This window comes from Aricia agestis, chromosome 2, assembly GCF_905147365.1.
Source record: "Aricia agestis chromosome 2, ilAriAges1.1, whole genome shotgun sequence".
Taxonomy (NCBI): Eukaryota; Metazoa; Arthropoda; class Insecta; order Lepidoptera; family Lycaenidae; genus Aricia; species Aricia agestis.
In genome coordinates, this window is record NC_056407.1 from 9,963,212 (window position 1) to 9,980,520 (window position 17,309).

At 34.9% G+C, this 17,309-nt stretch overlaps 1 protein-coding gene across 1 annotated transcript in view; it reads left to right on the forward strand.

The window, feature by feature from the left end:
- Positions 1-17,020, forward strand: part of LOC121735354 — a 42,624-nt gene extending 25,604 nt beyond the window's left edge. The window contains exons 4-5 of the mRNA XM_042126158.1: positions 8,764-8,868; positions 16,746-17,020. Of these exons, the coding sequence (XP_041982092.1) occupies positions 8,764-8,868; positions 16,746-16,792 (152 nt within the window). The 3' untranslated portion in view covers positions 16,793-17,020. The remainder of the gene's footprint in view (positions 1-8,763; positions 8,869-16,745) is intronic.
- Positions 17,021-17,309: the final 289 nt, after the last annotated feature.

A 17,309-nucleotide genomic window follows, 5' to 3' on the forward strand; every position in this document is an offset into this window, starting at 1 on the left:
CCGGTGTTAAATAAATAGATGTATTATAAATATTACTTTTAAATGTTGTTGCCTTGCCCTTGTTATTCTTGTTAGTTCTGTTATTTTTATTTGTAATATTTATAAAATGAGAATTGAAATTTTCTGCTATTTCTTTGGTGTTAGATATCTCTTTATCTCCTACTTGTATTTTTGTTATGTTATCATCAGCTACAGTGTTACTATTATCTTTGATGACATTCCAAGATGCTCTACATGTGTTTTGTGATTTCTTAATGTAGTTTATATTGTTGAGTCTCTGAGAATCATTTATACATTTTTTTAATATTCTTGTGTATGTCTTATATTGCTGTTTGTTTATTGTTTTATTAGACTTAGAGAAGCGATATTTTAGGTACAGGATCCTTTTGTTTAGGCAACATCTTTTTAAACCTTTTGTAAGCCATTTATTTTTTATTGGTTTCTTGAGTTTTTTTACTGTGATAATGGGAAAGCAAAGGTTGTAGAACAAAATTAAATCATTGTAGAATACATTAAAAGCCTCATCAGTATTTTGTATTTGTAGGGTCTCTTTAAATGATAAGGAATTTATACAGTCGCAGAATTTTTTTATATTGTCTTTGCTTAGATCTCGAATCTTTTCAAAAAAGTAGGGTGTTTTATTTTTAAACAGAGATTTTGTGGGTACTTCAAAAGATAAGGTTTGGGCCGTTTCGTGGTCTGAAAGCGCGAGATAATGGGTGTTACAGGATATATTATTTTCTTGTGAGAGATTACTGCAAATAAGGTCGATACATGATTCTTTACGGGTTGGATGCGAAATATGATTTTCTACATTGTAATTGGCCAAAACTGCACGTAAGTCTTTAGATTGTGGAGTATTTTTTAGCATATCTATATTCCAATCTCCAGTAAGTATAGTATATTTTGATTTAAGCATAGTAATATTTTTTAAAAGATTATTTAATTTATTAATAAAGATGTTCGCATTCGAGTTTGGGGTACGATATATACAGACTATATTTATATTTAGACTAGGTATGCAGGTGGCACAGTATTCAAATTCATTCTGTAGAGGTGGGATTTTTAAATTTAGCTTATAATGTCCAAGATCTTTATGTACTAAGATACAGGAGCCACCTCGTTTATGATGAGTGCGTGAGTAATGTGAAACAAGTTTGTAATTCTGCAAATTCAGATTTGATTCACATCCGGATTTTATAAAGGTTTCAGTTAAGCAGATTACCTGGATTTCGCCTATTTCGTTACGTAAGTCGTGTAAGGAAGCTTCCAGAATATGTGTTTTATTTAAGATACCTGCAATGTTTTGATGTAAAAAATCAAAAAACCTTCGATTTTTTAGTCCATTTTGAATTCAGAACGTACATGCCGTAGTGTCATTTTAACAATGCTTGTAGTAGTGAAATGCGTTTGAAATGGTGTATTAACACCTCAAGTAGTGCCAGGGGCTTCAAATACTATATTATAGCCTTCATTATAGCGAACACTTGGCAACCATTAGGAAATTCCTCTGACAAACGCAAATACAAGGCCTAAGGCCGCCAGTCTACATTACATTGACAAAATTGATGTCTATATATAGGAATTTATAACAGTAAACGTATAATTATACTGCAAGCTACCAGATGTTAAGCGGCAGCCGGCAAGCGCTGGTTTAGTGACAGACTTTGGTTTGGTATCGTTGACCTAAGCTTTATATCCCTCATATTCACGGTGCAAAATTTTTCATTGATATCAACTAGTCAAGTGGTGGGGCGCGTCATTTCAATATTTAGACAAGCTCTAAACAGCTTTTATAATATTATGTTCATTGCAAAACAAATTATCGTGTAAGTGCTACAGTATAGTTTTATACATAAAAGTACCATAAAAATCATCAATCAATAAATAACATCTTTCATTCAAGTAACAATATTACGCATATATTCAATATAAGATATTCAACGCATAAATCGAATGTCTTGCCATTAAATATGGAAGCGAGATCGGTCTCCGCCTAGAAATGCCGTATTAGTCTAAATAATACTGCGAAAGCCTATTAAGGAACAATGCTGTACAATTAATGTACGGTTGGCAAAGAAATTTCACAACGGACGTAAAATAGTCCGGTGTTTGAATTGCCGATAATGTAAGCGATGCTGTTTGGCTAAGTGTTTTGTAATGTACGGTGAATGTATCTTGAAGAGAATTTGTTTATGGTAGAAGCTGGTAGACTTGATATTGTATAGATGTTAGGTTAGGTTAGTTCTGTAATGCCTAGAGCCATTTACCCAAATAAATTGTGTATGGTGTATAAATTTTACAGTTCGTATGCTTTCCATACTTGAGTAGATCGTTGAGAACGTAATTTACTAAGAATGATAATATTATGATTAGAAAGCGTCAATATACCTTCTAATTTAAGTCATGCTGGGACGGAGACTTAAGAACCAAAATTTAATAATTGAAGTCACAAAATTCAACGAGTAAAATATTTTAGCTTATTTGAAGTCCTTATAATTTACATAAAATAGTAAATTTTACAAATTAATGATTTTTTAAATATTCATTACTGATTGAGCGCAAATATTGGTAATCGTGACTGTTCAAATATCCTAACCTAATTAAAATCAGGACTAAACTATATTCGGTGAGCTAATAGACATTGTTGCATTCGTTTCCACACGAATGGCATGAATCAATCAAAAACGTTGCGTGCAAAATGAGCTTCATTAATAAACTAAACTGTGTACAATATGCATATTCAGGGCTGTCACATGTCAAGTTGTCCGGAAAAGTTTACGGTTATAAAACCAAAAACTCAAAATATAGAAATAGATTGTTTTGTTGGATGTTGGAAAAAAACCGCATCTTTGGCAATAATTGACATGCTAAAAAAAACACTACTTTCTCCCGCACTCTGGGACATTTAATCATCATTAAACTTTAATTTAATGAAAAGTTTGACAGATTATGTATAGTCCTTATGTCAAAATCTTCATTTAGTTGCATTCAAGTAATAAATATAATCTCTGAGTGCCACAGTTAAATTTTATCTGTATGACAACCCTATGATAGCTCTAATATGTATTTTCTTTTGTGTTACTTTTTGGTACATTATTTAAATGTTATTCATGTTGAGTAACTGTTTGATGTTTCACGTATTTCATGATCTTCTAAGTTTTTTGTATCACTGGAAACTCCCCGTCTTCCCGCGCATAAAGAAAATTATGAACAGAAATAAACACAATCCTAACCTTGTTAGTAGAATAAAATAAAACATCCATAATCAGATGTAAATATAGCAAAAAAGAACCAGGAAGCACAAACGTAACCATGTTGATTGTTGAAGGCCGATGGCGGTTATATGCTTGTTAACTTTTTTTTATCTAAATCATAATTAAATAATAAGGATTTTTACTGCCCATCTAATTATTAGATGTTGCAATACTTTTTTATCAGATGACGATGAAGAAACCGCGTTACTAATGGCTAACGGTAAATGTTTGAAACTATATTTTACATTAAAAATATTTAAGTTAAAGTTAGCCTAAATTTTCAACCGGATTTCATACTTTTATTAGCTCTACCCTCATTTATTTGGTTAGAGGCTCTACATTTGACTATTAGTAAGGAACCCTCCGTTGGATTAAAAGCGAATAATGATTTTTCAGTTTTTAACTAAAATGTTTTGCTAAGTCTTCCTAATCAATATTGCTATATGCACTTGCGACTTTGTCGCGAAGCAAATTTTCTTATTCGGCTACTCCTAAGCGGACGTCGTCATGGGCGGACTGAGAGTGACCAAAACAGCTTTAACAAGTGAGACATCTGTGAAAATAATAAATATGTTAATTGATAATTTCCCAACTGTGTTGTTAAAAAGTTCATCATTTTTATCCAACTGCTAATTAGAGTAGAATTTTGAGGCTGTTGATACAGTAATGATTATTCTACAAAATGTAACCAATTAATTGAATTACAAGCTAGCGTTAAATAATAGTTTCATCATAGGCATAATCGGGAGGAAGTTGCGAGACAGAAGATAAACCGAGATGCTCTGATTCCCAATTCGTCAATATCAAGGTCCAATTGTTGTTCTATTGTTGTTAGGCTATGGCATAGCTTTTATCGATATATATATGGCGAGCTTTGAGCGCGGTGACTTAATCAAGAAATCCCGTAACGAAAAAACCTAATACCGACCGGCACAGCGGTGCGGCGAATTCGGCACGGTGTTTGTGTGTGTGCGATTGTTAGTAAAAAATGCTATGCAATAACTTTACCTCGGCAGTCCCCGAGTGCCACACGTATTCTTTCACTATGTTGATTTTGCCTGCAACTTCGTTAGAAATTGAAACTTATTATAATTTTATTTGCTTTTTTTATGTAAAACGAGCTTTTGCCCGCGGCTTCGCTCGCGTTAAGAAGTATTATTATATACAAACTTTCATCCCCTATTTGGACCCCTTGGGGATGGAATTTATCAAAATCCTTTCATAGCGGATGCCTACGTTATAACATCTACCTGCGTGCCAAATTTCAGCTCGATCCGTCCAGTGGTTTGGGCTGTGCGTTGATAGATCACTATGTCAATTAGTCAGTCACCTTTGAGTTTTATATATATAGATTTTATAAAAGTTCCGTTGTTTAAGCTTGAAGAATTAACAAGCAGACTCGCTTAAAAGTTAGTATTAACTTTTAAGCGAGTCTGCTTGTTAATTCTGTAGACGTCATAATAGTATTATTATGACGTCTACATCCATACTAATATTATAAATGCGATAGTGTTCTCTCTTCACGCCCCAACCGCTAAATAAAAACGAATTTGTTGTTTGGTATAGAGATTCTTTGAGTCCCGGGAAAGGACATAGGATGATTTTTATCCAAGAAAAATGTACGGTTCGCGTTTGATAAACGAATTTAGGCACAACGGAGTTGCGACTAGGAAAGGACTACACTAATAAAACACACTTTTCTTGCACTTTTTCCACTATATTAAGATATTATTATAACTTTTAACAAATAACACGACCGGTTTCGAAATTATTCATCATCAGGTGTAAGTTTAACGTCGGTACTTTTAAAAAATTAAATATTATTAAATATTATATAAATTTTTTTTTAAAGTACCGACGTTAAACTTACACCTGATGATGAATAATTTCGAAACCGGTCGTGTTATTTGTTAAAAGTTATAATAATATCTTAATATAGTGGAAAAAGTGCAAGAAAAGTGTGTTTTATTAGTGTACAACATGAATTTCCACCAAGAACCGACAGTACAATCAATTACATAGGAAAGGACTATTATAAGAATGAGACCCATATTTATATCCACCCGTAGCATGGCTACAGTAGTAATACGAATGTCATAAAGTGGCATTGTATTTGATGTTTTGTCGATCGCGGCTAGTCGCGGTAACGATCGGAACGGCACCTTCAGTTTATCTCCGCTGTTAAGTTTGTCTATACTCTATCCTACTAATATTATAAAGGCGAAAGTTTGTTTGGATGTATAGATGTATGGATGTGTGGATGTGTGGATGTTTGTTACTCTTTCACGCAAAAACTACTGAACGGATTTTAATGAAACTTTACAATAATATAGCTTATACATCAGAATAACATATAGGCTACAATTTTAACCGACTTTCAAAATGGGGGAGGTGCTATGTTCGTTTTCTTATGTTCAACGATTACTCCGCCGTTTGTTAACCGATTTTCAATTTTTTTTTGGTATTCAGGGTATCATCCCAATTTGGTATTATATTCACAAACGTAGTGATCTGATGAAGGATCCATAAGTAATCAAGGGAACTCCTCAAAATTTATAGGGAAACATGTGGTGACTTCGGTTTCGTGATAAGTATTCTAAGCATATGCTACCAACAAGTAAGATTTTGCACCGAGATATACCTGGTATACCGTGATTCGGAAGGTGCTGAGAGAACTCCTGATTTTTTATAGATACAAGTTTGGAAGTTTCGGCGTTGTTTTAAGAACAGAAAGCATATGCTACTATGCAAATTACATTCATCATCATCATCACTACCATACCACACTCGATCTAAAAGACTATGAAATGGTATAACCATTTCATAGTCTTTTAGATCGAGACTCGAGTTTGTCAAGCGATAATTTAAAAAAATCTATACTTATAATATTATAAATCTGAAGAGTATGTTTGCTTGAACGCGCTTATCTCAGGAACTGCAGATCCGATTTAAAAACTTATTTCTAATTTCAGTGTTACATAGCTCATTTATCGAGTAAGGCTGTAGGCTATATTATTATCACGCTACGACTAATACGACCGAAGAAACTCAGGAAAATGTGGGAAAAACGGGGGAAATATTAGAAAGGGTTTATCTCACGAACTACTGGAGCAATTTTTATGGCAATATTTGGCACATAATATGTACATATATAGAGGAGACCACGTGAAGAGAGTATAGCTATTTTTCATGGGAAAATGTAAGGTTTCTGTAAAATTCCTAATTTACGCGGGCGAAGCCGCGCGGGACATCTAGTACTTTCATATTTCTACTGTAGCCATGCTACGGGTGCAGGTCCGGGTTATAAAAATAAACGCAACAAAATTAAATATTTGTAACGAGCAATCTCTCCAATAACAAGCTATAGGTAAGGATACTTAACTGGGTCAGTTCTTCAACGAACAGTCATACCGATTCGTGATAATGACCTCCTTAGCTGTATCCTTCGATTTCGAACAATACATCCGGATTGTAATGACTAAAGCAGTTTAGATTTTACACGCTGATTCCGCCAAATAATTTCACAATAGTGCAGTTTCGATATGTTTTCAATGCAGTCTCAGTACATAAATAAAACAGAACTTTTTATATAAATTGTTATTTTCGTAACTGTCATAAGACGTGTTCTGTAATCTGTTGACATTTTCGATCACAATAATTACAAACATATGAATGTTTGTAATTATTGTGATCTAAAATGTTGATCAATAAACTCAAAAAATTAGAGGTGTACTTAACGTATGGCTTGATATGAGAATAACATTTTAATATTTGATAGAATCCGGTCTAGATATACTTTATTGTTGGGTTAAGGAGTGAGCACACTGAGACGGGCCGTGCCGGGGCACAACGTGCCGGGGCTCATCGCGAAAATCCGCCTCCATACAATTTGTATGGAAGCGGAAATCCGCTGCGCCCCTACACAGTGTGCGATACGCGCATCCGCTTCTATACAAATTGTATGGAGGCGGACTTTTGCGATGAGCCCCGGCACGCTGAGCCTCGGTACGGCCTGTCTCAGTGTGCTCACTCCTTTAAAAAGCAGAATCAGGGTACTGATTATAGCAATTTGTTCGGAATTTCTCTTTATCGATAAAACTGTAGCTAAATATTTCAATAGCTGCACGATATTAATTGAAATAGGTATTAATTTATGGGTCCTAAGTGTAGCCTGGTGTTCGTAATCACAGTGTCCTAGTACTTGTAACTAGGTACAATTTTACTAAAATACAGCTTTTCCAATCAACAAGTTACTAATAGTTGCGGTGTAAAGATTGTGTCATATTCAATTACTGGACAGAGGTTCAAGTCTGCTATCGCTTAGGGATGTAACTTGTAAGTCTTTAGTATAGCGATACTTGTAAAAAAAAAAAAATTAAATACATTAGAATTGCCTAAAATAACTTACACAAGCTTAATAAAATATAGTTTGGTCACAGAATAGATATAAAATAGTAAGTAAAGTTTTAAGTTAAAGTTTCGGTCTGTCCGTCCGTCTGTCGGTCCGTCTGTCCGTCTGTCAGTCTGTCCGTCTGTCCGTCTGTCTGTCTGTCCGTCCGTCCGTCTGTCTGTCCGCGGTTTTGCTCAGAGACTATAGGACCTACAAAGCTGTAATTTGACAAGAATACACACATTATTAAACCCTATATTGCTCGTGGCCCGACACGAACTTGGCGGGTTTTATTGTTATAGAGGAACATACTTTAACAAAACTGTGATGCTCTAGAATCTCTGTAATCTATATTATACCTACGAATATGTCGATTCTGTAATACAAATACAGTTTCAATATTACAAATCTCTCAAATTCTAACTTTTGGAGAGCAAAGGCAGCCTAAGTCCATACAGCGATCTCTTGTCTCTATTTATCTCAAAGAGGTATTTTGAAATAGTTTAAAACAACTTTCGTAGCCTTCGTATGTACATTGTACCTAATTATATGGATAATAAATTATATGGTTCATTTGACTAAAGTAAATAAGATGTTTCACGGACCTCTAATAGTAGCTTAAGTGGGTCTAATGATACTTACGTTCAAGGAGATATCAAAATTGTTTTAATGGTTCAAAACATAATTATTAACGTAGGCGACATTGAGGACATATTTTTCGTAATTACGTTGTTATGATTTTATTTAGGCTGTCTTGTAGTCGTCTAAGGGTCAATTGACGGTCTCAAATCTCAATTGACCCTAAAATGATTTAATATATCAAAAATTTAGTTGAATTAATTTGAAGCCATTTTCACATCTTTTCGGCTTACTGGGAAAATTAAAGAAAAAACTAGGAGTTGGATTTTTAAGTCATGTACCATCGAGGAAAATGATTCCTAGGCAGTTGACGGACCTATGTCATTTGGTTGACTTATCTCAATTCAATGTAAGCTGTGATTGTTCTGATGGGTTTGACTTAACGCGACCATATTACTTAGGTCCGCCATCTACCAAGGAATCAACTTCAACAATATGTCATTCATTTAAATTAAGAAACGCATTTCTCTCTTCCAGGTCCCGTTGTGTTCCCCCCCTCTCCCCCCGGGGACCCGTCCCAGACTAGCGGAGTGGTGGTGGGGGCTTCGGGCTACGGCTTCCAACCGCCCGGCGCCCATCAAGGTAGATAAACCCTAACCGCCGATGTAAATAGTACTAATAGACTAATAACAGAGCCTTTAGTCAAATCGCATTCGATTTCGCCAGCCAAGTTACAAATAAAAAAACATTTGACATAAAGCATCGCAAACGCCATGTCAAAGCGAAGCGTTATGTCAAATACCATATTGGATTTCTACCCTCGCTAACGAAATTGTTGAATGCAAGTCTAATTACCCTGGTCCTATACCTACGCTTCTTTTTAAAATTAAGATGCTCTTAAGTCATTCGCTGTTTTTTCTGCTAAGCAGAGGTAGTAACAGCTTTGATTTTAGGAGATCTTTCTTTAATTGGCGTTTAGTGATTCGACCTTCGCCATTTAAAAATCAGTATTTTCAAGGGCCTGTTAATAATAAATTGTAGTGAGAAAGGAACATCGTTTAACTAATTTTTTTGATTCGTTAAAAAATATGTCACAAAAAACACATTTTGTTCATAGATGTTTCTTTTTAGTTGTTGGAAATAATTTGTTAACGGTATCAAAACTTTTGCAAGATATTTTTGGAAAGGTTTGATATCAATGTAATTTATTTAGTTATGGTAACTGTAATTTTTGTATTTTATTTTGTTTTTTTTCCGCACTTCTTTATTATTTTGTTTTATTTCTAATTGTAATACTTTAACTTCTAAATCTGTAGTCTGTACATTTGCTTCTTAGTTGTGCTTTGTACTTAAGCAATTGTTGTTGTTGTTTTTTGTGTACAGGATGATTGAGAGGATGTACATATTATGTAAATAAATTTAAAGAATTGAACCTGTTTTATTGGAAATCCTGGTTGCACATATACATATTATAGCACCTTTTCCTAGCATGATTCTTGTTTGTAGACACAGCATGACTTAGAATATAGGTAGATACTTATTACTACTATACTATAGAATAATATACTAAATGCTTACGTATCGTATAAATGAAATAAAATCATGAATTGTATTAGATACAGTTTTTTGATTGAATAACTTTTTGGTAAAAAGGTCAGAGCTACAGTTTGATACATTTGGGAGTAAGTAAAATGTTATTTAAAGTTTATTTTTATTACAAATATTTATATAATAATTGTTACGTGGGTTAGCATGGCTGCCGACTTGAAAAATGAATGAAATTCAGACTGCAACGCGACCGATAATACAAAATGCCGCGCCGCACCTCGCCTCGTCGCGTTGCGGTCTGAATTGACCCGTCAGTATCAGTATCAGTCACGGGAGTAGTGCGGCAGCCGCGCGACTTAATGAAGGCAGTCTAAAGTCTTACATGCGTCCGCGCGAACGAGCGGTTTGGCCGCTAGTCAGCCTACACCGTGAGATCGCAAGCAATAGTATGTAACGATTTATAGTAGCGGCACGGTCGCGCTGTCATTTACATACAATTGCTTGTCATTTCGGTGTAGCCAAAAAGTAAGAGCAAAAACTCTTGCAAACTAAGCCCCGTTGCTATTCATAGCTCGTCCTAAATATCCTTAACACACCTAAGTTTTGAGTTCGTTCATAGTAGTACATGTTCTGTCCAAAATACCAAATTATGTGCAAAACCATCAGTTTTGAAAAGTTCATAAACCACTTACCTAATTCTTAGAAAAAAAGTTCATATTCGAATACAATCTAAGCTTTAAAACCTTTTAAAACTATAAATGAGGAAATGTCTACTGTAATAATTCCGGCAGCGAAGGCCAGCTGTCTGCAGTTGCCGGAACCTAAGACAAACACTTGACACTTCATTTTCGCCGAAATTATGATGATGGATGAGATATTCAATTGAGGGAGTGCTGCTATGATAATATCTCGTTATTGAAGGCTGTGTTCAATAAAATGCTGATTACAATTGTCTTTTTATTCTCTACCAAATATAGACTTGACTGTATAAATAACTACTGTATCTTATTAACCTATTTGAATATAATACAGAGATGGTGCATAGAAATGGTATATCTATACAGTGGAATCCTTTGAAAACCATACATACAGTGAAAATATCTTTAACGGCCGTGCCCGATATTCAATCTATCTCTGGTTTGACATACAACCGATCGCAGCTAACATTGAATTGACATAAAATATATTATGTCTCTGTCTAATGTGAGCTACTCCTATCTTTAGTAGGGCAAAACCAGAGATAGATCAAATATTGGGAACGGCCGTTAATGTACAATATGCATACATACCTACATAGTGGACAATAGAATCGCGACAAGATAACAACTTAGATCCAAGTTTTGTCACCTATGGAAATAACCTACCATGTGATATAAAATATTACAGATAGTTTACGTCCTTACGTCGAGAAGTGACCAGCGGGGCTAAAATGGTCGCTTTGAAGAGTCATGATATGAATCATAATATAATTCATTTTTCTAAAATCGCAAAATGCAACTCTGCTTGCAATTCATTTCTATATTTTGGTACTGATTTGACATTTGTCAGTTTGACAGTTTTGACAATTCATTTGCTGAATTGATTGAGAGGAATTGCTAAATGTCACCATTTTAGCCCCGCAGCATACATCTCATGTAAAAAATGTATTTACAAAATGCTTGCACAATATTTTGATGTTATTGATTGAAATTAGCTATATTTTGCAAATACTCGATACTTAGACCATCGACAGCGTTTCTACTTTCTGTTACTACTTTTTTGTACTGTACAGAAAAATACATTTTCTTTTTTGTTTATTTCTCCTCAGAGATGGACCTCTGGAGGCTCTTATCTCTGTTGTCCACGGCCGCACGGACAGTTTGGAATTTCACAGTAATTAGTTAACTTGTGCAAGCGACATTGGCCTATTCAAATAAAAATTAAAATTCTTAATTTATGTTATTGCTACCTAAGTAGTATTTTATTAATATGAATCACGGAATCTTCCAAAAATATAAAGATATGGCTTACTAAGTAATTATTTGATAGTTATGCAGACGTATAAAATTATTCATAATCAAATTTTAAGTAATTAACTGACTTGAATATAACTAGAAGTTAATATTTAAATATAAAAATAAAAAGATCCAAATAGAATGGTCACCAAAACAAAAAGAACAATGTTCCATTATTCATATCACTTCTTTTAATTGTATTTCTCGATAGGAAAATTCAGGGAGTGTCAACTGAATTCGGCCTCTTTAATCTGTCGGATCCCTCCGCACGGTCAAGCGCATTTTAATTATGAAATTGACATATCACAGGGAGCGGGATCACTGACGCGGTGTTTTATGATTTAATAAAAGAGTTTGTACTTATTAAATTGGACACTCGGCCGGGCCTTTGTTATAAATATTTATATGTTTGCCCTTTATAATGAAGGGTGTTCAATTTAGTCAAACATTAATTTAATCAAAAATTAGAGGATTTTCCATCGAATATGTAACGTTTGTTCTAGCTTTTTTCCACGTGAGAAAATCGTAAATTGCAAGAGCTTTTTGTGTAGCTTTGAATAGGACTTTGTGGTGCAGAGTCAGTGAAAGGGTAAATTTTAGAAATGATTTAATTTTAGACTCGTTTTAGCCACACAATTCACTATATTACAATACGATAAAATATATTATGTTTAATTTTCAAAATTTGCTCGGAAGAAGTACAATAACAATATTATCATAATCAATCTATGCTTTTATTGAAATAACGTAATAAAGTGTACTTGCTATAGCTGTTAATGACATATCATTTACTTTCAAAGTTATTAATAGACTTTTAATAGACAGTATCTTTTGTATTTGTTGTTCGTTTCTAAGGTCACAATACTTTCGATCTCTGATTTAATTGTTATATCTTAAATGTTATGACATCGGAATGATAAGTCGATGTGGTTTCGAAATTCGACGGAGGTCGGTAGAATAATGTTATCTGGTTGAAGTTAACACGTCACGATCAGTTTGTTTGTTGAAAGAATCGTGCTCGAGTTTGGTTAATTGTCAGGTTTTGTCGTACTGAAATAGTTCAGCTCGTCTAGCATGCGTCCAACGAGATATCTCACTCTCGAGTGTATTTAAAAACTACTCTTCTCATAATGTCAAAATCTCGACAAAACTCGATAATAATGTGTTGTCATGTTAGGGTTCGCTAATTTTGACGACAGATCTACACGAGAAAAAATTTATGTCATGTTAGGGTCAATAGAGATGACGAGACCATCAAACATCGAGAAAACATGTACACAAAATTTTCTCGGTAGCGCATGCTAGGCGCACAGGGCAGTAGTCAAGCTGCATTCGATAATGTTTGATAGCGAAGTCATTGAAAATGTACCATCGAAGATTCCTCGGCAGTTGACAGACCGTTATTTGGTCGGATCAAGTCAATTCAACGTTAATTGTGATCTGTCGGCTGGGTTTGACGAAACGCGACCAAACTACTTAGGTCCCCCATCTGCCTAGGAATCAACTTTTCTGATAGTACTATAGGGCTTGATATTTAAAAACATCGCTAAGTGACTTGACATTGGCGATGCCTATGTCAAAATGCACGAGCTTTGAGGAACATTGTGAGGAAAAGCATTACTCATTCCTTAGCCGATTCCTTAGCGCCCGTTCGTAAAGAATAGTTTTCTGAAGGTATAGACTTGATGCCCAAGTTTTACTATCAAATATTGGAAAGAATATACAATTTCGTTAGAAGTTAACAAAAGATATCAAGAAGCATGACAGGAGAAATCGCAAGACATCGTGTGTGTCTTCAGACGGCGTATCTCGAGTTGTCACCGCGCGGGCGGAAAACGGAGGGCGGGCGGGGGCGCTAGGGCTGTCCATTACAACACATACAAACTCATTAAATATCTGAATGAAATAATATGTATAAAGAGGCTGGATCTACCATATAGTCTTTTGGGCCATCCTTTTCCATTCCTTCGATCGTGGAATAACAAGACACAATAGCTTATCTATTGTTATCGCGGCCGGATGCGGCCGCTTAGGGTTTCATGAATTAAGGCCCTGGGCCTTAGCTGGCTTAAAGGAGCTCTAGCTTGGTCAAGACTCAAGCCCAAGAAAAGAAAAACATTATAATGCGAAAGATTCGATCATTTTAATAAATTAAACAGATCATGTGATTTGAAACCCTGTATATCATTCGATCAATCAAACCCATTCAATTTATTTAATTCAAGTCAACGTTTCGGTATTGATACTTCGAACTATTTGAGTATTAGCTAAGGCCCCCTGAACTCATGATCCGTCCCTGGGAAGTGGGTGGCCCTGGGAAGTGGGTAGCCCTGGTCGCGGACTGTGTAACGGAAGTGACGCGTCTCGCCTCGGCGGCGCCACGCCGGAACCCGACTGAAGGGTTGCACCGTCACAAATCAAGTTATGAGAAACGCCACAAAAGGAAACTTTGTGCATTTCCGTCCCAGCGAGCGTGAAATCCGAAGAGCGTACCATTCTGCCCCTTAATTACGTTTAGAAACACATTACTGTTGCTTGTCTGTGAAAAAATTTGTCACTCATTGTAATTACTAAAGTAAATAAACGCAGATTTAAAAAAAAAATCTTCTGGTAGGGGAGTATAGACAAAACAATTTACTACAATAATTAATGTAAAGATATTGAGGATAGTGTCAGTGCCCTGGCATACCCCCTATTTTCTATGACTGTAACAAGTCATACGCATAATAATAACCTCCTCCTTTTTGGAAGTCGGTTAAAAATGACAATGTTTGTTAACAATGTAGGTTAGAAGAATAACTAGACGACATACATTTTTAATTACTTTAAAACCAAAAGCAGATTAGAAAGCACGAGAAAGCTATGTTCATATAGCTTCATATAGGTACAGCATTGACTGGTGAGGCATGTTCAATACTCGAGGACGTGATATTTGACTATTATATTAGTTAGTACACAACTCGGCTACCGGCTAAAGACAATATTTTGTCAGAATTGTAATTTTACATGTTATGAAATAAATAAATAAGTTGAAAAAAAAAATATAAAAAAATAATATCAATTGATAGTGATCAATTGATATTATTATTTTATATTTTTTATATGTTGGGTATTATTTACCCAACGTATGGACACTGCGCGCGGGTGCGAGGGGAGGGGGACTGGCGAGCGGCGCGGGGCGCACGCCGTCGCGCCGGCCGCATAGTAATTTACTAAGTGTCCATGATTCATTTATTTAAAGAGAACTTGATAAAAAATTAAGTACTTACCAAATTTTTTTAATAATAATAATAATATCTATGGACGCTTCACACCACGTCAGTCTGGCCCCGTGCTAAGTACCTAAAGGACTTGTGTTACAGGTACCAGACAACGGAAATATATTTAATACTTTTATACTATACATATATTTAAGATTTTTATTATATCATACACATATTTAATACACATCCAGACCCGGGAACTTTGAAAACTCTTTGTTCCGTCGGCGGGATTCGAACCCGCGACCTCCGGCTTGAGCTACCGACGCGCTCACCACTGAGCCACAGAGGTCGTCAATTTTACATAATTATAATGAGAATCGAGTACCGAGTACCCTCCTTAAGTATTAATTATGTCTCACCAGTCATGCTGTACAGGAATAGGTATACCTAATATCTTGAAAGAATCGTCTATCATTCCACGATAAAAACTATCCTTCGACTTTATTTTTCTGGAACTTAAATTTTCCTTCTTATATAGATAGAGATGCGTAGCGGCTTCAAGAGATAAATACAAATATACTTTCGTATGTAAAATATTACATCATCGTAAAGCAATGTAAATGAGTATAAAATTGAATAAACTAGACCAGTAGTGACTGTTCAGTGTTCACAGTATAATGATTTTGTTTCCCATCCTTGACGATGTATTTATAGCATCGTGTGCGCAAAATACTGACGTTTCTTCGGACACTGATTTGTATTTATGTTGAGTTCTGAGTTACTTTCTGAATTGTTAAGTAAGATGTAGTAGTTTGCACTCAGAGTGCGTTTTACTGTAACATTGATTAACATGAAATAAAGTGACTGAAAAATATACTAATGTTTTTTATACCCCCTAGCCTCTATACCTATAAATTAACGATACGTTTAGTAACCTTTAATATTAATAGCTGCCGATATGTAAAATGCGTCAAAAGTATAAAGCACAACAAACCAAACAATGATATTAGTTTATGAACACATAATATTTTTATTTTATATAATACACAATACACATAATTATTATAAGAAAATACGATGAAAGCTGGTATCAGATTGAATTATATTTCTTAAATTTTTTCTTCTCGCCGCGTTAGTTCCCGAACCGGTGGTATGCAACGTAGGACGTAGGACGTGAAAACATTTGATAAAACAATTTAGGAACGAAGTTCCTTATCGTGCATTCGGCATAAACGGGGCTAGGCAGAACGATATTGACCTCTTTTTGACCTCGACACTTTTTTGTTAGTACCTGCATGGTAGGGGCAGAGGGCATTGATAGTATTCTGTATTCCTGGGCGTCAATAGATGGCGTTTTTTAAATATTTTTTTGAGTGTATAATGTATATGTATAAAGGTTTTTTGAACATAAGAAAATATAACTTCGTTCCATTCGGGTGTCCGAATTTATTTGAATGAAGAAAAAACAGTCTGATATCAGCGCTGCAAGCATTACAGCTGTTCTCCAAATTATTTAAAAATCTACTTGTTATTTTACCACAATTAACAATAAACATACAATAAACAAAAATTTTCTTGACTATACAATATTAAAATATCAAATCGTTTAAAGGGAGGCCTATTCACGGCAGTCGGCAAGACTGCACGGCAGTCCTGCCGTGAATGGGCCTCTAAAGAAACGGTACTTGGCGACGGCACGCGTTGACGTCACGGCAAATCCTCCAGCCTCCTTCTAGTAAAATATTAAAGTCTAATGAAATGTATTTTGTTTCAGCTGCCGGATCGCCGCGGTACTTCTACAGAGGCTTCTTTCTAAGATAAGAGACGCAGCCATATCTACGTTATTTAGGAAATAAATTATAACTATAGTACAGTCAGGTACATTAGTACAAATACTATGTAAATAATATTTAAAATCTGTGATATGTGTGAAGTGCTAATGTGCAGTATAGTTATTAATTTGACAAATCACCACTCTACACCTTCCACTATATTTTAATGTTAATTTAAATTAATATCTATTGTTTAATACGAATACATACGAATACATACGAATACATACCGTACCATAATATTATTTAAATGTTCATTGAATGAAAGTATATTTCATTCAATAAGTTTAGAATTAGTTACATTGTTTCAGTTACCTATAATAAAGTGTAAATGACAATATATTGTAATGAATGAAATGTAAGATTAATAATAATTATTATTACTTGCAAATTGCAATACTAAAGCCCAGCTTCTAAGGTTTTTGGTTGAAGTCTACCTAATCAACATCGTTGCTGATTGGTCAGATTGTTTTACGTTAGCCAATGAAATGCACTAGCGAACAGAT